General features: G+C 33.5%; 2 protein-coding genes across 5 annotated transcripts; one reads left to right on the top strand and one right to left on the bottom strand.

Moving 5' to 3' along the window:
* Positions 1–248: 248 nt before the first annotated feature.
* Positions 249–15,337, top strand: LCB1 (long-chain base1). 4 transcript variants are annotated; one of them, XM_088206775.1, is made up of 14 exons: positions 249–618; positions 697–820; positions 2,018–2,184; positions 2,277–2,371; positions 8,052–8,143; positions 8,676–8,769; positions 8,857–8,929; positions 9,026–9,158; positions 10,656–10,830; positions 11,088–11,228; positions 11,306–11,401; positions 11,552–11,693; positions 14,601–14,728; positions 14,842–15,337. In XM_088206775.1, the coding sequence occupies exons 3-14, from the start codon at positions 2,079–2,081 to the stop codon at positions 15,016–15,018; spliced, it is 1,452 nt and encodes a 483-aa protein (XP_088062901.1). In that variant the 5' UTR covers positions 249–618; positions 697–820; positions 2,018–2,078; the 3' UTR covers positions 15,019–15,337. The 4 variants fall into 4 exon arrangements, with proteins under 4 accessions (XP_088062901.1, XP_088062902.1, XP_088062900.1 ...); XM_088206776.1 differs by lacking the exon at positions 697–820 and having other exon boundaries at positions 249–555; XM_088206774.1 differs by lacking the exon at positions 697–820.
* Positions 15,338–15,833: 496 nt separating this feature from the next.
* LOC110822013 (phospholipase A1-IIgamma) lies at positions 15,834–17,861 on the bottom strand. The gene is made up of 2 exons (XM_022052013.2): positions 17,150–17,861; positions 15,834–16,667 (listed from the first exon to the last, which is right to left on the bottom strand). Exons 1-2 carry the CDS (start codon positions 17,810–17,812, stop codon positions 16,050–16,052), a joined length of 1,281 nt encoding a protein of 426 aa, XP_021907705.2. The 5' UTR covers positions 17,813–17,861; the 3' UTR covers positions 15,834–16,049.
* Positions 17,862–22,777: the final 4,916 nt, after the last annotated feature.

Raw genomic sequence — 22,777 nt, 5'->3', positions numbered from 1 at the left:
AATGTGTACTAATTAAAAAAATAACTTTAATTAATTAATTAATTAATTAATAACAATAATAATAAGTCCTAAACACTTTTTTTAACCCAATAAACAAATAATGTAATTTTGGGCCGAAATGACAACGGATGGAGCCTTCGTAACATAAGAACTCAAGGGGAGGCCCAGTAATTTACCCAATTCGAGCCTATTTGAGTTGGACCGTATGATTTAGATGATTGAAATAGGGTGCAGAGGGAAAATGAACGTGCTGAAGCAGGGGATCCAAGCATAATATGTCGGAATTCAGAGGCTTTGAGCAGCTTCGATCTGGAATAAAGGTTGTTGCAGAAAACAAGAATACTGAAGAGCTCTGATTTTGCAGAGGAGGGTTGTATGGGAGTGAGTGCTGAAAGGGGTTAATCTTTGACTACGGAGATGATCGGGGAAAGGATATGATGAAAAAGGAGATTCTCTCTTTAATTTCTTAAAATTAAAACAGAGGATACAGGACGTTGGTTTGAAGAAAACGCCATCGGCATAGGATCATTTCGTCATCTTTGGTGAAATTGAGTGGTATATGGAGACTCCTCTCTCGAATCATTTGTGATCCGCTCTTTATGTAACACAAACTGAGTGGTATGACGTCGAATGCATTTTATGTTGTTGTTTCTTTCCTTTTTTGGTGCATTCAGATGATTTTTTCATTCAAATTAGGGAATTAATGGTGGGTTTTCAGTTGAGAAGCTATGGTGACTTGTGAGTTCATACCTAAACTGATGGGCAATGGGGCAATTTTCTATATATGGCCTAAATTTTTGAATTATCTCATAAATGACAGGTTGTTATTCTGTCCGGCAATGGAATTTTCATTTGTTTATCTACTTTTTCTTATGGCACAATGCTTTTTCTTTTTTTATGCTTTTTTTTAATGAATGTGGAAATATGTGGGTGCTATGATTATATATGCAAAATTTATCATGGGTATGCAGTTAGTTTGCTCCTCATCTAGTTAGGCTGCGGAGATTATCGTATTTGCTTAAGTATAAAAAAGAAGATGTTTGAGTAACATCAAATGCATTCCTTCATCTGAAAACCAGTTATTCTAACATCAGTTAAGTTCGTACTGCTGGGCTTTAACTTATTTCCGAACAGCCCTGATTTTAGTTAGATTATAAACTTTTCATAGAATTTTTCAATGAGGTTTGAATTAAAAATAAGTTAAAATCAATTTTCATCGATCTCCCGTGGTTGCTTTGATCTTTCTAAATGTGTTTACATAATAATCAGCAGCGAAGGTTTCGTTGAAAAAATGTACCCGCATTATGAGTTTTTGTTTTCTTTCTCTAAAGTTTTGAAGGATTGGTTGCGTAGGATCCATTAATTTTTTTTCAGTTTATTTTCCTTTAGGCTTTAATTCTTCTTGGCTGGTCTGTTGTTTCCTTATTTATTTGTTTATTTACTTTTTTTCTTAAATAAAAAGTATATAAAGTATATATTTGTTTATTTACTTATTCCTTTTTTACATTTGTTTAGCAGTTGGGCGTCAATGTTTTAGAAATCTTCATTAAGTTTAAATGTATCGCGTAGATTGCTTTCCTGTGAAAATCAATCCGTATTGTGTATGTCTCCCCTACCTACGATTTTTAATAATACTGTAAATTTGTTATCGTACTTAAGGGAAGCTCGCATGCACACTTGTACGATAGTTAGGCGACAAATAAATGAATGCTAATTTCAGTCATAATGAACTCATCCATGTCACAGGAACAGTCTCTTCACAGCTTCTCATTTTCTAGTTTTTTTTCCCAGATCCATTTTTTTTAAAAAATTGACTGGTACATATTTGGATGATGATCTGACCCTCAATTGGATTAGTGCGGCTTCTTAGACCCGTAAAGGTTTCAGTATCTCGTGATTTAACTGTTGTAGAAAGTGATTCATGTTTATATCATATATCTTTGCCTGTAATATCTTTTGGCTAAAAAGTACTGGTTGCTTGAGAGTAAAAGTTTTAACAAACAGTGGTTCCATGTAGGTTTTTCTAGCTGAAGTTTTCCGAAGATATACTTGAAGGGCAGGTTCCTCTTTACATTTCCATGGCGTCGAATATCCATGACATAGTTAATACAACTTTAAACTGGATAACATTTGCTTTGGATGCTCCCTCTGCTCGAGCTGTTGTATTTGGAGTGCATATAGGCGGTAAGTTTGTAACTGTTGAAGTCTTGGTGATATTTTCTTGCTTTTTGTTTGTCAATAAGGATATTGACTTCTTTTTGAACATCTGGTTATAGGGCATCTTTTTGTGGAGGTTCTTCTGCTGGTGGTCATCCTCTTCCTACTTTCCCAGAAAAGTTACAAGCCTCCTAAAAGGCCTTTAAGCAAGAAGGTTTATACAATAGCCCTGCCACTGACATTTTTGGTTTGTCCAACAATTGTTTTGTGCTCTGCTGGATATGTGTATATCATATTCTGGATTTTCAATCGTATCAAGATGTGTTGTTGACCTTGTAGTGGATATTTCAGTGAAGAGAAGGTATGTAAGAAAGACTGGTTGATCATAGTCTAGTGAAATACCTAGTAGTAGGTACAGCAGGGTGTGCCCGTACAGAAAAAAACATTTCTGCCAAGGTTCTGCTGTTTGAGATTTTTGAATTTATGCTCTCCCAACTTTTATTTTGTAAAGAATTTTTCAAAGTACAAACATGCTGTTTCTTTCTTTGTGTGTCTCCACGTAATAAGGTGTTTTCTACTTGCTGCATTCTCTGCCTGTACTTGTAGGCTTCTGACAAATCATCTCCCAGAGCAGCCTTTTTGGCCTGAGAAGTGGCAAGGAGTTGTTTCCTAACTATAAACAATTTGGTTAAGAGGAGAAACATCATCATGAATGGATGCTACTTGTATTTCCCCCCAAAAAAAAGAATGGATGCCACTTGTGCTAGGAAGCTGTAGATTCAGCCAACCACCTCATCTGTTGGTGTTGTGTTTTTTTTTTCATACTGACGTGTTTGACTTATAGTCTTATGTGGGTGAATTGGACTGTAACATGTTCGGTCAAAGAGGATATGTGGGCTTGGAAAGGCATCCATGGGGATAAACGCGATAATAAGAGCTTAGGCCTTCTCTCTTTGGCTACTGTATGGCTTATTTAGAAAGAAAGAAATAGAAGAACTTTTGAAGGCATATAATTGTCTTTCATTAGTGTCAATGATACTTGGTTCCAAGCCTTAGGTTTTTGGGTTAAGTTTCATTCTCTTCACACTTGTGAGGACTTAGAGGATCTAGTTGATATATTAAGAGACTTATAAAGTTTTTTGTATGTGGGTTGCATCCCTTTAGTGCTTTTTAGTACTTTACATTTTCTTTATAAAAAAATGTTTTTGACATAAACAGTGTTAAATTTGCTGGCTTTTTTGTGAGCAGAAAGAACTCTGCTTCTTTCAAGAAAAATCAGTCTTGAGTGTATAGACAGCACGGGGTGTTGCTTCAAATTGACAAGATCAAGCTTACTGATGCCTGTTTGGAGATGGACCTTTGTTAACTGTTTACTGGTTTTCACATACTTTTTGAGTTAAAGGTAAGGGCAGGTATGAAAAAAGAAAGTAGCAGCCGTGTATATGATTAAAGTGAGAGGTTTTATCGTTTGACATAGCTGTAATAGCAGCCAGACTAAAAAAGTTATAATGTGGTAATGGAATATAGGAATTACTTGTAATTATTGGACGATATATTTTGTAAGGATACAGTAACCTGGCATTGCTATGCATGTATAACATGGCTATGAAGTGTTCTTAGATTTAGTATATCTGATATTAGATGACATGTATTTTTTTCAGTGAAGTCAAAGCTAAGCAAGTAGTTGATTTTATTTCAGCAATTCTACTAGTTTCATGCATCTAGAACAAGCGCATTGTTCTATTAGTGTGAAAGAAGCATTTCAGTAAGTGTTTAGAATAACTAACTGCAGAATGAAGTAAGCAACAATTTCAGTGCGTACATGATAGCGTGAGAGGTCCAGTTGCCAATTAGTGTGGTATGTACTATTGTTGTTTTTCTTTTCCTGAAATATTGTGTTACGTCCTATTGCAAAATCTTATTACCAGATCATCAGTATGGACTTGCAACCCAAGGATCTCAAAGAGTCCTAAAAGCGTTTTAGAAGTTATTTTTCTTTTGATCTTTATTCCTTGACATAAAAACCTTCTAAGACCTTACTGAAAGAGACAAGAAACTGCTTATCTTAGTGCAACTGCTTCCTACATTTTAGCAGTTTTTGAACAAGAGACAGATTTAGCTGGCCTACATAATTGTTACTGACTAGACCTTAATAATATCTGGTTGAGCTGCTAGTACACTTAGCCACTAAATAGAACTATTTGGCTCACAAAATCTTATTGATATACTTTTGTTACGTGCACTTGTTGGCCCACGGTACATCTCTCTTCCTCAAAAATGAGTTCATCCCTGAGTGCAAAAGATGGGCTAACAGGGAACGAATTGGCCTCAAATTAACCTCTACAAAACATCTGCAGGCATAATGTGATGTCTCAAGTTTGAAGATCGCCCTTAGTAGATGGAGTGAAAGCTATGATGAACCGTAGATGAGGGAAATTGCTAAGTAAGTTTATTAATGTCTCGTGTCTGGGGTCAGGTGACAAGTCGTGTTAGAGAAATCTTGCAGCAAGCATGAGGCTTGCTTGCGCTGTTCTTGCCCTTGTCAGCCTATGGTTGAGACTTGGAGAATCTTGGATATTGTTATAGATGCAAATATGCAAGGTGTAGCAAGAACAAGAAATTGACATTCAATTAAATATGGAATCTTAATTAGTATTAAATTTCTGAATAATTAGAGTTTTAATTAGTATTAGATTTTTAAATAATATATATATATATATTTCATTAATATTTGATTTCTAAATAGTGTTAGATTTTCAATATTTTATTAGAGTATTTCTAATTAGATTTAGATTTCAAATTAGATTAATATTTTTAAATAAAAATTTAAATATTTATAAAAAAGGGAATGCTTGTTATTAATAAAATAAGTTAGAATATTATTTTAAAGTACGAGATTGAAGCTCTCTTTTACGAGATCTAAGGTAGTAGTTCCTTTTGATGAGTTATAATCTATTTTTAAAATAGGCCGCTCAAAAAATCACAACAAGGAGAAGAGACAGATTATGGAATGAGAAATTTCAAATAATCACCTAGTGACAAGATCTTGATCTCGGGAACATAACAAATTAGTATCAGAGCCTAACACAATGGACGACTCTGCAATAATGGAAGATCTACGATTGATGGTAAGGAAGCTCTCGCCGCAAACGAAACACGAACAATAGAAATCAAAACACTTAGGCAGTCAGCTGTAGGAGTTATCCTCGCAATTCAAGAAAATATTAGGTGAAATTGGTTAGAACATGCGAACCATTTCGGAAGGAACTGCCAGTAGTCATAATCTGCAAGAACAACCACCCCAAGTATTTCACGTGCGAAGTCATTAGTAAGGTACAAACCATTACTCAGGTAATGTGGTTGCTCCTCGCTACACTAAATTAAACTTTCCAACATTCGACGGTTCTGAAGATCCTCTGATCTGGTTACATCGATATGAAAAATTCTTTACTAATCAACACACATCGGAAAGAGATAAGGTGGGCTTGACTGCCTTACACATGCTTAGTGAAACACAACTTTGGTATCATCAATTAGAATCCGAACAACCCACAATCAATTGAGCTGGATTTAAGAAATACTGCTCGATAAGGTTTAACCGCAAGCCAGAAGCAATCCATTGGAGGTGCTGGTGAACTTGATACAAACAGGGTTAGTTAAGGAATATCGGATGCAGTTTTAGGAAAAACTGGCACAGACAAACAGATTTGTTCAAGTTGATCAGTATGTAAGTTTGTTCACAGCAGGACTAATTGATTGTCTCCACTTAGAGGTCGAGATGTAATCACTTGCCACTCTTGTGCATGCAATGAGTATTGCTAGAGCTTTTGAAAAGAAACAACAGTTGTGAATTATGACCAAACACAATTGTTGTGAATCTTCTCAATTCGTGACCAAGCGTAACAATTCAGTTCAGGAAATACCAGTTCTACAGAATAGCAACATTACAACACAATTTGGTAACACTTCCTCTCCAGTTATAAAGAAACTAATAAAGACAGAGATGACAAAAAAAAGACTGAAGAGACTGTGTTATAATTGCGAGGAGTCGTTTGTTTCAGGTCACCAATGTAAATGACTATTCTGGCTTGAGATTGAATATGATGCTTGACATAAGAAAAGACCAACGAGACAAGTACATCCACATTTCAAGCTTGAGAACAAACTTGAAAACCAAGTGAGAGTAATGTTATGGATGTAAATATGGAAGGTGCAGCAAGAATAGGAAATTGACATTCAATTAAATATGGAATCCTAATTAATATTATATTTTTAAATAGTTGTGAATTCTAATTAGTATTAGATTTCTAAATAATATATATTTTCCATTAATACTTTATTCTTAAATAGTGTTGGATTTTCAATATATTAGTAGAGTATTTTTAATTAGATTTAAATTTCAAATTAGATTAATATTCGTAAATAAAAATTATAACCTCTATATAAAGGAAAATGCTTGCTATTAATAAAATAAGTTAGAATATTATTCTAAAGTACGAGATTGGAGTTCTCTCTAATGAGGTCCAAGATAGCAATTTCCTTTGATGGGATGTAATATATTTTTAAAATAGACTGTTCAAGAAATTGCAACAAGGAAAAGAACCAGATTATGGAATCGGAAATTTCATATAACCGTCCAGTGACAAAATCCTGATCTCAGGAACATAATAGATATCTAGAGGATACTCTAATTTTTTAATAACTATAGATGATTTTGTTGAAGAATAATGCACACCATAAATGGGCGCAAAGTGTAAGGACCCGACTAATAGTGGTTAGATTTGTTAGAAATAATTAGTTAAGTTGTTTTGATTTGTTAGAAATTAGTTTTAATTAATTACTTTTCAGCTATAAAGAAGTGGAGTTGAGAATTGAGTTTTTATCTATAAAATATAAATAAAATTTCAAACTTCTCTCTACACAATTTCTCTTTTCTCTTCTTCTCCCTTACTCTTTCTTCTCCTTAGATTCTAATTCTTCTTTCATCTTCTTCTAAATTGTTTTCTATTTCTTCTACATTTCTGCTTCCTTTATTTCATCACAAGTCAGGACAGGTTCCTGACAAATTGGTGTTGGAGCAGCTTGATTCCAAGAAAATGCAAGCCGCTGTGATTGCGATTACCTAGAAAAAAAGGAAAAGCAACAACTGTCTATCAACAATGCATCAATCAGTCTGTAAAAGAGCTCGATCTGAGGCTGTCCGAGTTCATAACAAGAATGCGCAGATTGCAAAGGCAAACACACCAGTGGTTGAATCAGATTTTGGAGCTTCTGCGTGGTAACATGCGACATTATGATGTAAATGCACCAGGAGAAGCTTCACAAGAATTTGTTCCCCTTAATCCCTAGTTTTCTTTTACTTATCTATATTCTTCAGTTTCTTGCCCAAATTTTCTCTATTTTCAAACTACCCGCAGAACAAAATAGTTTTGCTGTTATTTGTCCTACATCACACAACCTTTCCTTCCCATTTAGTGAGAAACAGTCCCCAACCTTGGCTTCTTTGTCTGGCAAGGGAGAAAAAATGGTAGAAAAGAGCCATATCACAAATATTTGCAGTCCAAGGTAACCAAAAAGGGATTGTTGTGCAATTATATTGGGGTTTGTGCTGATGGTATGAAACTTAACTTTATGAAGTCGTCATGAGGGTCTTCTCTTAAGAGAAGGTTAAGCATTTACTCTGCATTTTGTGTATGTTTTACTGCTTTAAGCTCATATACATGATTCCTTTGTTTCATTGATGATTTGACTTATAGGAGTTTTTTGTCAGAATTTTCAACTTCACTATTTCTATTTTCCTTTTTCTTGTATCAAGCTGTTATCTATCACCTAATATAATGCAGATCATTTTGCATTCGGTCTAACAATGATAAAAGCTTGTCTGATGTCGGTAGGAAATAGATGAGCTTTGTGATGAATGGGTTCCAGAATCTCTTATTCCCCCTATTACAGAAGAGATGAAATATGAGTCACCAGTTTTGGAAAGGTAAAGAGCAAGTTATTTCTGTGTAGTGAGTTATATTTGATTCTTGAAATTTTGTGATTCTGCTTACTCGTGTTTTCCTTTTTTTTTTATCTGTTTATTTTCTCCCGTTCTTTATTCTTGCACTTTCTACAACCAAAAGAAAATTCTTCCAATCATTATTTCACGTTATCTTCATCTCTCCATTTCTCTCTTCCTTCTCATCATGAATTTGTTCTCCTAATGCTCCCTGTATTCCTTCTCATCATGTTAGCCTCATCATGTTTACATTTTTTTCTTACCCTTTATCTTATTACATTGGAAGCTACATCCTGGTAAAAAATAAATAAATGTATTTTTGTTAAGACAAACATTTGGGCCAAAGAAAATGAAAAGAAAGGGTAATACTTGTTTTCCTTTGCAAAAAGATCTATGGTAAATTTGGGGCTTCTGGATAAGGTCTTTGTTCTTAGTTGATCTATTTCATGGTTATTGATTTGATTATTTCAGCAGGTAACACATTAGGATTCTTAATAATTTATGGATCATTTTGTAGCGCTGCTGGGCCCCATACAGTAATCAATGGAAAAGATGTTGTGAATTTTGCATCAGCAAATTATCTTGGATTTATCGGACACCAGAAGTTGCTGGTAAGGAAAATTCATCCTTTCATTATTTTATTTTCCTTTGCAATAATGTACTAACTTGAATAAATCTTCTTTAAAATGCATTTATAGGACTCATGTACTTCTGCACTTGAAAAATATGGCGTTGGTTCTTGTGGTCCTCGTGGGTTTTATGGAACAATTGGTAAGACTGAAGTTTCAAACTGATTTGAGAGAAGTAGGCTTCTTTTGCTGATAAAGTTTCAAGGGAACAACATTCTAACTAGATCCTTTTGTCTAGATGTTCACCTTGATTGTGAGGCGAGGATAGCAAAGTTTTTGGGAACTTCTGATTCAATCCTCTATTCTTATGGACTTTCTACCATGTTCAGCACAATACCATGTTTTTGTAAAAAAGGTGACATCATTGTCGTGTAAGTATAATCAGGATGGATAATCTTATTCCGTTTGTTCTACCATGGTATGAACATTTTTCTTGAGAGCCATGTTACAGTTTTACCTTATTATGTATTATTTAAGAAGGTGGTTTCTAATGATATTGGTCTTTGATTAAAGATGAAGTGTTTATTAGGATTTTGTAATCTTATTGTTAGCAGCTTTACTAACCTTTTGATCCTAGTTGATACTAGGTTGTTGTTGAGTGTGACTGTGCAGTGCAACATGACACTTTTCTTTGTTTGCATGTATCATATTTAAGTGCTTATAATTTGTCTAAAAATAGTAAATCAAACCTGTCTGATAAAAAAGAATAATGGGCTAGAGCATGTAATTTTGTTTCTTGTGGTTTTCTCAATTTTGAGGGACAGTAGTGGTGGTACTTCTTTAAGCATTTATGCTTTAGTAGCTTATTTCCACTTCTCGACCATGGGGTAGTCTGGACTTTTACTTAGGCGAAACCTAATTTTACATTTCAGAGTACCCTTAGTTTTTCATTTAAAATTTGCAAACTTCATTTCCTGTTTCATTCATATCTAATTAGTTGTCTGGAGTAGGCCTCTTCATAATTCTTCCCAAAATCAGAAGCAGAATTACTAAGTTTTTTAATTAAAAAAAAAGCAGAATTACTTATAGTGATATCATTTAAGAATGATATTGATTTATGTTGTCTATTATTCTTATGTTTTAAGTTTCCTGATTTGAATTGTTTGTGACCTATTATACTAATATTTTTATATTGAGGCTGGAAAGTGTATCCTTATTAATTAGTATGTTCTGATGCGAAAACAAACTTATGGAGATACTAATTTATTTTTTTGAGGCAATAAAAGTCTGATTGGTTTAATATTGAAGTCCTTCTTGGTATCCTTATCAGCTTTTTAATCTAAAATCTAATTTCTTATTTAGATGGGATCCTAGTTAGTTATGTTCTCTTGTAGGTTCTTCAGTTAATTAGTTACTTTTCTATTTAATAGAGTTCTTAGGTAGACTTAAGTTTTCTTATTTTGGCTGTGTATTGTGCCTATATATAAATTATCTAGCTTAGTGGAGATGCAGACTTTTTAGGTTATTATTCAACTTTCTTGTGATATTGATTTGATTATTGAGATCTGAGGTCTCTAGTTTTGTTTCCTTCTTAATTTTTCTTAAGTTTTGTGAATAAGCTCTTTTTATCCTATATCACCAAGTTTGATGGGAGGAACTAGGAATAGTATCAGTGTAAAATTTTTCAAGGGATCAAGGAGTTTTCTTTTTCCTCTTGCGTATCATTTGGATCCATGAGATTAATAGATTCTAGTTTATGTTGATGGCCCTCTATGATTTTTTATGTTTGACATGTTTGGTACTGTTTGAGTTGGCCTCTCTTTATCCTTTATGGCTTATGAATCCTAGTTGCATATTTTTGGCCAAAGCTTTACTTTTTTGAGATGTAAAAAGGTCCTTTTTTTCAATTTTTTATTTTCCTCTTCCAGGGATGAGGGAGTTCACTGGGGAATACAAAATGGCCTTTACCTTTCCAGAAGCACAATTGTATATTTCAAACATAATGATATGGAATCCTTACACAATACTCTTGAGAAAATTACTGCAGAAAACAAGCGGGCTAAGAAATTGCGGCGCTACATTGTGGTTGAAGCTGTGTACCAGGTATGTTAAGGTTTTTGTGTAAAATTTTGATATATGTTTTTTTGGTTTACTTGAAGTTTTGCCCATAAATATGCATCCTGAAATGCAGATATGAATATTTATATCTGAAATGTTCTGAGCTGTTTACAAGTACACCATAGAGTTGGCATTAGTTTTCTCATATTGTTTCGCGTTCCACTATGCCACTACATTTACTTTCTGGTATATGAATCTTAACCTGCTTGGCTGAAAGCTTCTGAAATGTCTTTAATTTGTAGAATTCTGGCCAAATAGCTCCTCTTGATGAAATTGTTAAATTGAAAGAGAAATACCTGTTCCGTGTTTTATTGGATGAGAGTAACTCGTTTGGCGTACTTGGCCGATCTGGAAGAGGTCTTGCTGAATACTATGGGGTTCCCGTATGCTATCAAAACCTATATGCTTTTATTATCACTTGTAGCTGGTTCGGTAGTGATTTATATTGATTGCCTTGCAGATTGAAAAGATAGATATTATAACTGCTGCTATGGGGCATGCATTAGCAACGGAAGGAGGATTCTGCACTGGGAGTACTAGAGTAGTTGATCACCAAGTATGGAACTGTATTATATAACATATTAAGGAACAGATACACAACATGGAAGTCCTACTTGTTTATCATGTTCTATCACTAGTATATTAAGATTTATTATGTATGTCGTGTTTCTTTACAAAAGCTGATGTCTCTGCTTATCTGTGGCAGAGGTTGAGCAGTTCTGGGTATGTCTTCTCTGCTTCGTTGCCTCCATATCTTGCAAGTGCTGCAATTACTGCTATTGATGTTCTGGAAGAAAACCCTGAGCTGTTAACAAAGCTGAAGAGGAACATTTCCATATTATGGAAAGGTTGGTTTTGGACTTGCTACTGATTTCGTGGCATGATGGTTTAATTTTCTCAAGTCCTCTAGTCCTCTTAAAACTGAGAAAACACTTTACATGATATAAGATTTTCTCTCTAAACACCAGGAAAACATGCTTCTATTGGCTACAATTCATATTATGTTTGTAGCACAAGGGATGGGTAATATTCTTCATCTTACCATTCCATATATTGAGGAGTTAAAATCTTTAATGAGTAGTTTTAGGCACTGTCCACTAAGATTATCACAGAAGATCTTGCAGAAGGTTAGGTAAACTATCTTCCCACCCAGTTTCTCACTAAAGACCAATCTAAGTGGGAGGAGAGAGACAAACCCTATTCACTAACAAAGTAAAGTGAGCACTAGACAACAAGAGATCTCTATGCTGATAGTTCTGAATAATGCTATTGAAACCCCGCATTGTAGTATCCAATCTACTACATCCAATTTTTCCAAGGAAACATACAAGCATTAAAATCACCACCCCAACACTCCAGAAAAGATCCTATAAGTCAGAAACAAAAAAATGTATCTATTAAAAGAGAAGAGTGCATAGGTCTAGTGGGTATATAACACAGGTGAACCATCAATTCTCTTTCCTGTTGTTGTTCAACAACATAGCGACGGAAAAAGTTCAACAGTATCAATGAGAGAAGCCACTATATTATTGCATGTCATCAGCATGTCACCTGGAGCCCCATACAAGGGGCTCGTAACCCAAATTCCTGAACCTAAAATCCCAAAGAGTCTTAATGATTGGTCTACCCCACTTTCTCGTTTTGTTTATAGGAAGATACAACGTCAGGATTAGCCCTCAGAATCACCTCTTTAATTTTCCTTCTCTGTAAATCATTGTGCAACTCGTTTTCGATGGGAAAAGCTTAACTAAGACCAAAATCGGAAACCTGTTTGGATATTTTCAAAAAACCCATTTCTCTCTCTTTATGTTTCTTTTTCTTTTTTTTCTCTCTCTAACTCAGCAAAATATTTTCCAGTAGACAAAAGAAACAAAGAAGTTGAAAAAGACCCAGAAGATAAATTGGGAGAAAAGAAAAACCATAAGATCATATCTGCAAAATTCGCCACAAATCTCCTTCACATAATTCAATCTCTTTTTTTTTTAATAAAAAAATCCTTGTTTCATTCACCATTCCCATGTCACGAATAGGCAACAATGATCTTAGCAAGACACAGATGGGAGTGCTGAATCCCACAGAACTTTTAGAACTAAATTGCAACGTGGACCGAGGTTCAGGGATTAAATTGATTATTTGCTCTCATTTAAATAAGTTTTGTAAGGAAAAAAAGTTCAAAAGTAAACTCGTGAGTGTTTTTCCTTATGCTACTCAATCCTCATTCTTCTTTCCTAAAAAAATCACTATCAACGAATCTAATTAATCTTATTTATTGTCTCAACTTTCTTTTCTGAAAGAAATTCAACCAACATTTAGAGTCTATTTGAGAACCACAAACAGGAGAGAAAAAGCCATATTTAATTTTTCTCACAAGAAGCGGCTGTAAATTATGATTTACTGGCCGAAAATCTCATTGAGACACCAAAAATGCAGTGAGTTGTTTGATGTCAATCAGGCAAAACTGCTGTTTAGTTCAATTTCTCTTCTTTTGATGCAAGGATAACTTGAGCTATAATTTTATTGATGAGGGCAAGCTGTATGGTACTATTCGTAACTTTGAATTCCAATTCATGTCCTTTCTCAGTGAATAACTATCCTTATTTAGGGAATAGTCATTCCCTTGAATAATGTTTAATGGCCAACCAAACAATGTATTAGTTTTGTATGTGTCTATCTATTACATTCCTACTTTATTCACCTTTTATTCTGAGAACTAAAGAGACCATAACAACAGGATAGAATCTTCTTCAATACGCAAGTAACATAATGAGAATTTGCTTTGATTTTTCAGTAAAATTTGCAGTTATATCTGGATCTTCAATCTCAGGATCCAGATTGTTCTCGTAACAAACAGGGCTGCTAGAGAGCAGTGCTCTGTATTGTGGCCACCCTTAAGCTTAATATTTGAGGTGGTAGATTTAATCACCAAATCATAAAACAAGTTTTCAAACGAAAATATTTGGTGAACATAGTTCTCTTCATGTGAAATAACTTAGAAAGTAGAGGCTCTAGTTTAGTCCTATTCTACTTATGACTTAAAATCCCAATCTAATGCTGCTAAATTCTAATATTACCTTTATTATTACAACAAATTGTAAATTTGAAAGAAGTAAAATTCCTGGAATTATCAGTAAGTGAACATTTTCATCTAATTTGTTGTACTTGTGGTTGTGTAATCTCTATATTTGACTCGTATGTGTTTGTCTCTCCAATGTGAAATTATGCCAATCCCTCTTGACCCATTGATGCACCCCAAATCAAATTTCATGTTTTGCAGGGTAAATTTCGGGTTAAAGATAATCAAATTTGGTCGAAATGCACTTGCTGTAACAATTCAGATCGATTTTTCTAGTCTTCAGTCTCAAGGAGTTTAGCCTTTAAAAATTCAAATCTTCTAGTTATAAGAAGTGTTTATCTGAAGCAGTAGAAGCAGATTCACATTACCACTTACCATACTTACGTTAAATGTCCAAATAAACAATGAAAGTTGGTTATTTATTTGTTTTCTTCAGCTATCCAAGTGGAATGTTCAATCATTTTGTGAAACGAGGATACATGACCTTGGCATCCGCATATCTGTCAGTGGAGAAAAAAAAAAACCTGAACTAATGAAATTAAGGGTATACCACCAGTAGTGAAAAAGATATAACATTACCATATACCCGATGTACAAAATAAGACTATCATCCAATATCAGTGCCAGTTTTCAGGTTAATCCAATTTGGATTTTTGTTCTAAAAATGTTATGCGAACTGCAGGATTGTCAGATATCAAAGGGCTGTCTGTAGCAAGTAATCCGGAGTCACCAATTGTCTTCCTAAAACTGGAGAAGTCAACTGGCTCAGTAAAAGAAGACTTCCGTCTCCTTGACGATATAGCTGATCATGTAAGTACATGGTTCTTTTTGCATAGAATTATTTTTGAAAGGCTTTCACTCGGTATCAATTATCTTTTTTCTTGGAAACTATTTAAATGACTCTGATCATTACACATTTGCAGGCTTTGAGAGAAGACTGTGTATTTGTAGTGACGTCAAAACGGTCAACACTTGATAAATGCCGGCTGCCAGTAGGCATCAGATTGTTTGTTTCTGCTGGACATTCAGAAGCGGATCTGGTCAAGGCATGTGAATCATTGCAGAGAGTTGCAGCACTGGTTCTCAGGGATGTTCACTAGTTACTTGCCATACATCAGTTCTCTTGAAGGCCAAGAACCATGGTTATGGTTTCAAATTGTACACGACTGTTGAAAATTTTTCTGGTGCAAGCCTGCTGAGAAGAGAACCAGGCTTGTAGATGTTTATATTTTCTCTATTATTTATTTGTGATCATTTAGAACTGCAATTTTTTTTTGAAGAAAAAATATTTGTTGCTAGAAGGGAACTGTATTGAGATTTAATCTGTAGCTGAATGTATTGGTATATCCTGATATGAAGATCAAGAACTATTTTGATTTTGTGTTAAATGGCGAAATGAAATCAGGTTAGGAGGTGGAAGATGAGGTTTTCTTTTGGTTCATTGATGGCGAAAACAAATTCATGGTGTGGAAGAACTTCCATGCAGCATTGATTTTCCTGCAACATCTGTTCAACCGAGCATCATTTTTCCTTCAACTCTTAAATTGCAATTGCTTCAAAGTAGATTGTGAGTAGATTACACTGAGATTCCGAGAAGCTGTCTTCAAAACAGAGGTTCTTTTCTTCACTTCCCACCTGAACATCAAAATGGGATCAATCAAAGATATTTTTAGCCTCATCATCGGACCCAGAGGCTTGAAATCTTGATTAGTGCAGAACGTTGGTTTGAACTATGAATCTGGATCATCTATTATGTTAACAATGGGATTTAATAATCTTGCAATGTAATATTGTGTAATTAACCATAACATGTGTAGTTTAATGTGATAATATGTAATGTAATAAAATTTAATTAATTTTATAATATAATATACTATAATTAATTACGTAGTTGAAAGGTTATAGTCACAATAATAACTTTAAATAGAATAGAAGAATCAATTTTGGTTGGAGAAATGTTTACACTAAAAGCAAACTTATTTTCACGGGTAACTGGTAAGGGAAGTAATGTTCTTGCAATAACCTTTTTCTTCTTGCTTATTTTGTTGGGAACATATTAAATTAATGATCAAACACCTAAAACAATATCAAAAAAAGAAGAAGAAAATTAAAATTAAAAGGCAACAGTAAACTATAATGATGATTCATCATCTTCTTCTTCATGATCCATCAGCTTCCAAGATCCATCCATCTGTTGAACCATACCTTTATTCTGTAGAATCCTCCATGAAACTGGCACAAGATATTCATCCTTCAAACAATCTAGAGATTTGTTAACGAGTGAAATATCACGTTTAACCTCCAATTCAAATCCTCCTTTACTCCCTTGTGTTCCTGCTACGCCATGCAAATACACCTCCAAGTTATGCCAAGTTGATATACCTTGAGGGCTTTTAAGGTACTTTGATTTTCGTGTATCGACTACCAATTCCTCCCCAACATCCAAATAACCTATCAATGGATAGTTCGGGACGACATCCATAGCATTACGGACACGCAAGGCTCGAAGATCTTGACATCCTAAGAATGCCTTTTCGAAGCTTGAATCACCCACACGAGGACTGGCGAAGACAATAGCTGTTACGGGACAACTCTTCTTTAGATGTTTCCTGGATTGGTTGACTCCATTGGCAACTATGTCAATGGCATTCAATGTTGCAATCGCGGCACCTAAGCTGTGGCCTGTAGTAGTTATGCTAATTTCCTCGTCATGGAATTGCTCCACTAGTCTCTTTACCTCATCAAGTACCTAATCAAATAACATATATCATATTTCATTGTTAATAATTAGAGTATTTCGATTAAACTTTCGTATACCAAGATTAAATTTTGCATGAATTAAGTTAAAGAAAAATAATTAATATCAAGAATAAAGGGTTTTTTAAAAAAAATTCTGACAGTTTTTATCTCGAATAAATTAGACTATTAATTTAAATTATAAACTAATATTTATTTATAATCAAATTTAATTTTAAAATTTTTTTATTAATTTTTATAAATACTTAAAAGTAAAAGAAAAGGAACCGATAAAAATTGATATAATCCATTGTGACTAATTTCACAAGAAGTTAATATGATAGTGAAGAAAGCAAACTGTTATGTATACCCAGAAAATGTGATATTTCATTTTTTCTTTCCCTTTTCATTTTGCAGCATGCCACTTTATACGTGAATGCATATATATACACACACAACATATATAAATCTAGGTTAGTAAAGTTACTGACTTGCCTGGTCTCGGACACTGGTTTTGTTATAAGGCGAACGTGGATCATCAGAAGTGTAAATAGAGTACCAACCTTGATGAACCCTAACTTGAGCATCATTATGATCATCTCCAAAGATCTTCTGACAAGAAACTAAATTGAATTCAAAGTCATCAACCCATTCAAGAGTCTGCACAGTTCCTCTCCAAACAATCACAATATCTCTTCTCCCAAGAACCATCTTGCCTTGATCAGTGGCCACTGCCACATACCCAATCCAATTCGACTCTTTGCTCCATGCTTCTCTCGACAGTGGCACAACCATGAACGCTTCTGGCACCCAGATCTGCGACGTCGCGTACAAGAATTTTGTAACACAATAGTTGGAAGAAATTGGATTATGTTCAAGACCCACTTTGGAGAAGAAATCTTTCTTGGAAAAATGACTGCTTCCTGCAAATTTTGAAACTTTTTCTGAGTTGAAGGTGTCGTATGCAGCTTGAGCCATTTCTCCATATTGAATAATATATTGACGGAGATCAGTGTCGAGTGGATCCAAAAGGCCATTCCAGTTGTTCTTGTGGCCGCTCAAGTATCTCCATCTTTTTCCCATGCTATTGTTATTATTGTTATTCACCATTGTAACTTTCCTCTTGCGCCCAAAAAACTTTCTCATGAGTTTCTCCATCGACGTATGTTGTAGTCAGTGTTATTTATATAGGATTTTGTGTGTGTATACATATATATATATAGTTTTTTCTTTCTTGTTGCTTCAATAAATGTGATTAATTATTATTGTAATATGCATATACGAGTTTGACAAGGCAAATGTTTTCACGTCGCCACGTTGTCTGAAGTATATCAAACATAAAAAGTACTTCTCCTCCATTAATGTTCTTCCATTTTAAAAATACATACGAATCCATACATCATATTTAAATTCCAATATACCTATTTATGTATTTTTAGAGACAAAAGTAGACTTTTTTGGTTCATATCATAATTACAAAATATTTTGTATTAAGTGTATAAATGTTGTGTGTGTGTATATATATATATATTATTTTTTTTTAGTTTACATACATATTGTATGTACACTTTTTGTTTTTTTTTAGTATTCATGTCGTATATATATTTCTTTTTTTCTTTTTTTTTTAATATATTCTTATTCAAATTTATAATTTTTTATAAAATAAAAGTCTGTATCAATCATTTAATTAAATATACATGTATTTTATTAAAAGAAAATCAATTTCACTCTTGTTGGTTTCACCTCTTGGGTTTTTGGGTTATTAATTTTCTGAGTAATGAATGAAAATAACTCACACTTGTGTAAACCTTCGACTTCATCAAGCAGACAATTTCTAATCTTGAAATCAAATAAATATTAGTAATTACAATTATTAGGTAATATATTACATTACAGTTAAAATATTTTGTAGAAAAAATTATTGTTCTTGGGTAATGCTTATACGACTTGTTTAACTGGTCACAATCATATTTCTAAATCAAGCATATAATCTTATCCATTTTAGAAAGAAAATAATTGAAGATGATACAGAGAAGATGGAGTTATTTCAATTCAACTGGATTTATGGTAAAGTTGAAATCCGATCATTACTATAAGTTCACTTGCTCAACCTAACTATTTTTACTTTCAGAGAAAGAAAAGTTGTAAATTTTGTTCAAATCCTAGTTTATAATTTTTATTTTTTAAAAGATAGCATCAATTCAAGTATATTTAATTTACATTTATATTTTCAAATTACAATATTAGTGTAACATCATTAAAAACTAAATGTATTGTGTAAATGAAAAATATTTTAATTTATAAAAATAATAAATACACTTACAAATATGTGCGTGTGTGTATATATATATATGTTTTATCCAACTATCGTCAACTTCTTGTGGGGTATGTTTCAACCAAAGGCTAAAGCAACCGGCCGGCTGAATTCTCATATATATATATATATATGAATATATGTGTGTGTATATATATATATATATATATGTATGATTAATATGGTTTCTTGTGATTGGACGTGTAAAGCAGAATGCTTAGAAATAAGCTCCTCCATTTTTATGCCAATTCTTTGCTTTCAAGGGCTCATCACTTCTTTCTCAAGCAAACAATTTCTTGCCACCTCAAAATATCATCAGTCTTCTTTTGTTTTTTTGTTTTTTTAATTTGTTCAAAGGAAGCAAAACCAGTTTTTTTCAAACTTTTTTCTTTTTTTCTCTTTGCTTTCACTCAATCTTTTATGTGAGTCACCACCTGTACCAACAAGCTTCTCAAAAAGAATATAATATATTATATATATACATATGTATAGTCTTTGATTTGGTGAGAAGATCTTGCAAGTTACAGAAAGTTCAGTGGTGCAGTATAACAAATGATTAGGGATCTTGAGCATAAGAAACTCCTTTTAAAATTAAGTATACGAGAGGGATAAACTTTGGATATCTCTGTTTATTTAGAATTGCTTGTATCTTAGAAGATGTGACTATGTATAGTCAATGCTTTGTATATATTATCTGGTTGCATATGTTATATAACGTTACCTGTTTTATATTTATATATTTGATAATAGCTATCGAGAAAAGATGACTATATATGTAAACTTGTCTATATATACCTTTCTTATTGAATGAAATGAATGAGAAAAAAATATCTTATTTTAAAATTTCTTATATGATATTAAAGTTCTCAGCACGTTAATTTCAACGAAATCCGTAATGCTTTCTTGTCTTGTTCTTCATAATGACAGATTCTTCTAACTTGTAAACTTTCATTCCACAATCTATTAGCAATACAATATATTCTCACAATTTGGACGTAATATTATTATATAATATTCGAACTCGAAATTTTATTCGGAATTAATTTTAGTATTTAAAAATAAATAAAAAATTATTTATAATTTAATTTAATTTAATTTTTATTAAATTTATTGAAAAAAATAGGTTAGGGATGTAATCGAAAATAATTTTAGAAAAATAAGTAAAAATTTGAGTTCAGAAGATATTTTTGAAATAAAAATTAGAAATAGGGGGTGAAAGTGCAAATAGAAAAAAGTATACTATATAAAACTGCCCGGTCAGCAATCTCGACGAACCGGGGCACGCCGCGTGGTAAGACACGCTAATATCGATGCCACACGGGCGATCTACGTGCCTCGCGATTGGATGGCCGATGATCGATCTCACGCGCATGAACGACCCAAATTTATTTTTTCCTTAAGCGCGATCGGACGACCGAGATCAAATCGCGATGGACGACGCAAATTCATTTTCTCCTTAGGTGCGATCGAACGGGAACCCAAACCTTGGCCGCCAACCCCTCGCTAGAGAAGGAGGCCGACCGTCGACCGCCGTCGCACTGGAGTCACCGCTGATGGCCAAAAAAGTAAAAATTTTTCCTACCTGCTTGGAATCCGATTCTGATTACTCTTGTGCCAAATCTGAGCAAAAGGGAAGGCGAATGGGTCGAAAATCGCGGGTAAAGTCCGGCGGACTCACCGCAGCCAAAACTCCAAAACTCTTTCGATGAGCTCCTTCTTGATTCCCATTTCACGTTTTTTTTATTATTGTGTTCATCGTATTTTTCTGTGCAGATTAGCCGAAGAAAGAACCTCAGCCGCAAAGGAGGACTTGCAAAACCACCATACCCGGAGGTCCCCCCACCCTCCCCGCTGGTAGGTTCGATTTTTTGTAATTTTTCGGCCAACCGAGACCCTTAACGTGTTTTTCTACATGGATACGACCAAAACCGGCCAAAACTAGTTAGGCCAAAGCGAACCGCCACTGTGGGAGGTGGAGCCGGTGTTGGAGAACGATGGTGCTGCCGTGCTGGACCCTCAAAATTGGCTATAATGAGTTTTAGATACCGATTTTGAATTTTTATGGTATTTTTAGGTACGCGATGAGTGTTTTGGATTTTGCAGAAAAAATTCAGAAAATTCGGTACCCATTAGGAAGCGTAGTAGGCATCGTGATGTCTCGAAACACCGATTCGGGTAAGGATCTCTCACTCTATTTTTTGTTACGGTAAATTGAGGTTTAACGTTAAATAATCTCGTATTTTCATGAAAAATTAAAAAATCTTAAAAATAATTAAAGGTTACTAGTGGAGTCGAAACTGGTTAATGCACATTTATCCTAATTCTCAGTTTATTTTCATGTACTGTCTAAATTACTTACCATTACATTGTGTATGCTTATATTGATAGTCTTTATAGTCTTTTCGATTATCTGGGTTAATTGGTTCCTTCCTGCATGATTTATCTGGTTATCCGATTACTAGATTATTGGTTATGATAAGTTTAATCGTTTGCTTAAATGTCGTTCTATTGATTTGTAAATATAAAATGAGATATTAGTATTGCATGGTTAATTGTTATGTTGATGAAAATCTGTATGTGAAGGACTTATTAGGCACCCGGAAAAGGGCGGACGGGTCCGGTACATAGAGAACCCTACCGTGAACATTATCTCAGTCGGACGGGACTAGGAAGTCCCTTACCAATAAGGTTTGAAAAATATGATTCACTCTCATACCATACGAGATATTGAGGTGATGGAATATTTGGGGCCCATTACCGGACGAGTACGGGAACGGTCGGTTAATTGTTTAATTGGCTATTGGGTTCACAAGTAGGGAAACATCTCTATGGACTCCAAAGATACCGATAAGCGGGTAAAAATAGAAAGTGATCGTTTCTTGTTATCTTATATGTGAAAATAAAAAGTGCATGAATATGAGTCTTTATAGGTTATTTTTGGAAAAAAAAAAAAAAAACTCGTTACGTAAATACGGAATAAATGACTTTCTTTATATCAAATGAATTTATATTAAATTAAGAATTCTATTAGTTATTTTTCTGATTTTTACTAAATTTTAGTTTTCTATATCTGTAATTAATGTGATATTTTTACTAGGCTAATGTAGTTCACTTTTCATTAACTATTTCATATTAAGATGACCAAGATCCAGATCTCGATCAATAAGAAGGTTGTGAGTAGTTCACTACCCGAACTCCCTTCAAGTGCTAGTGAAGATCGTCATATGATATTTATTTATTCGTTTTTCTTTAATTACCGTTTGTCTTTTAGAATGGATATTTCCATAACCCTATTGAGCATTCTAAATTATTGTTTAAGGAATGTAAACTCTGACTCTATTAATCGTTTTCGCATTTAATTTATAAATTTATTTTTATTTAAGTTCTGGACTTTTACATATTAATTATTTAATACATCAATAAAAAGTAAGTTGTTGAGTTTTATTATATTATTATAAACATTCAATTATGAATATTTGTTAAACACAAACAAATAAAATTGAAGTATAATTTACAAATTTTTTTAGTCAAATGATTAATGTAACTTAGATACCATTAATCCAAATAGAATAGTACACAATATGTCATTTACAAGGAAATATTAAATTTGGTTCAATATTACTATCGCATATAATATTTTACTACGTCCGTGTTTATTATAAGAATTGGTCTATTGGATTAACTTGAACAAGTAAATTTTTATATATTATTATATTACTAACTAAGTAAGAGTATAATTGTGTAAAAGTTAATTCTTTTGATATACGTTTACAATAATCTATAGTGAATTGTATTTTTTTATTACTTCA

This window comes from Carica papaya, chromosome 7, assembly GCF_054855325.1.
Source record: "Carica papaya isolate Zhongbai chromosome 7, ASM5485532v1, whole genome shotgun sequence".
NCBI lineage: Eukaryota > Viridiplantae > Streptophyta > Magnoliopsida > Brassicales > Caricaceae > Carica > Carica papaya.
The sequence above is the reverse complement of the archived record's forward strand: the minus strand, read 5'-3'. Positions and strand labels throughout refer to the sequence as shown.

Excerpts from the sequence above, each read along its gene's own strand:
- LOC110822013 (XM_022052013.2), bottom strand. The coding sequence starts at position 17,812 with ATGGAGAAACTCATGAGAAAGTTTTTTGGGCGCAAGAGGAAAGTTACA. Across the intron at positions 16,668-17,149 it reads AAACCAGTGTCCGAGACCAG|GTACTTGATGAGGTAAAGAG; the intron begins GCAAGTCAGTAA and ends TTATTTGATTAG.
- LCB1 (XM_088206776.1), top strand. The coding sequence starts at position 2,079 with ATGGCGTCGAATATCCATGACATAGTTAATACAACTTTAAACTGGATA. Across the intron at positions 2,185-2,276 it reads ATTTGGAGTGCATATAGGCG|GGCATCTTTTTGTGGAGGTT; the intron begins GTAAGTTTGTAA and ends ATCTGGTTATAG. Across the intron at positions 10,831-11,087 it reads TGGTTGAAGCTGTGTACCAG|AATTCTGGCCAAATAGCTCC; the intron begins GTATGTTAAGGT and ends TTTAATTTGTAG.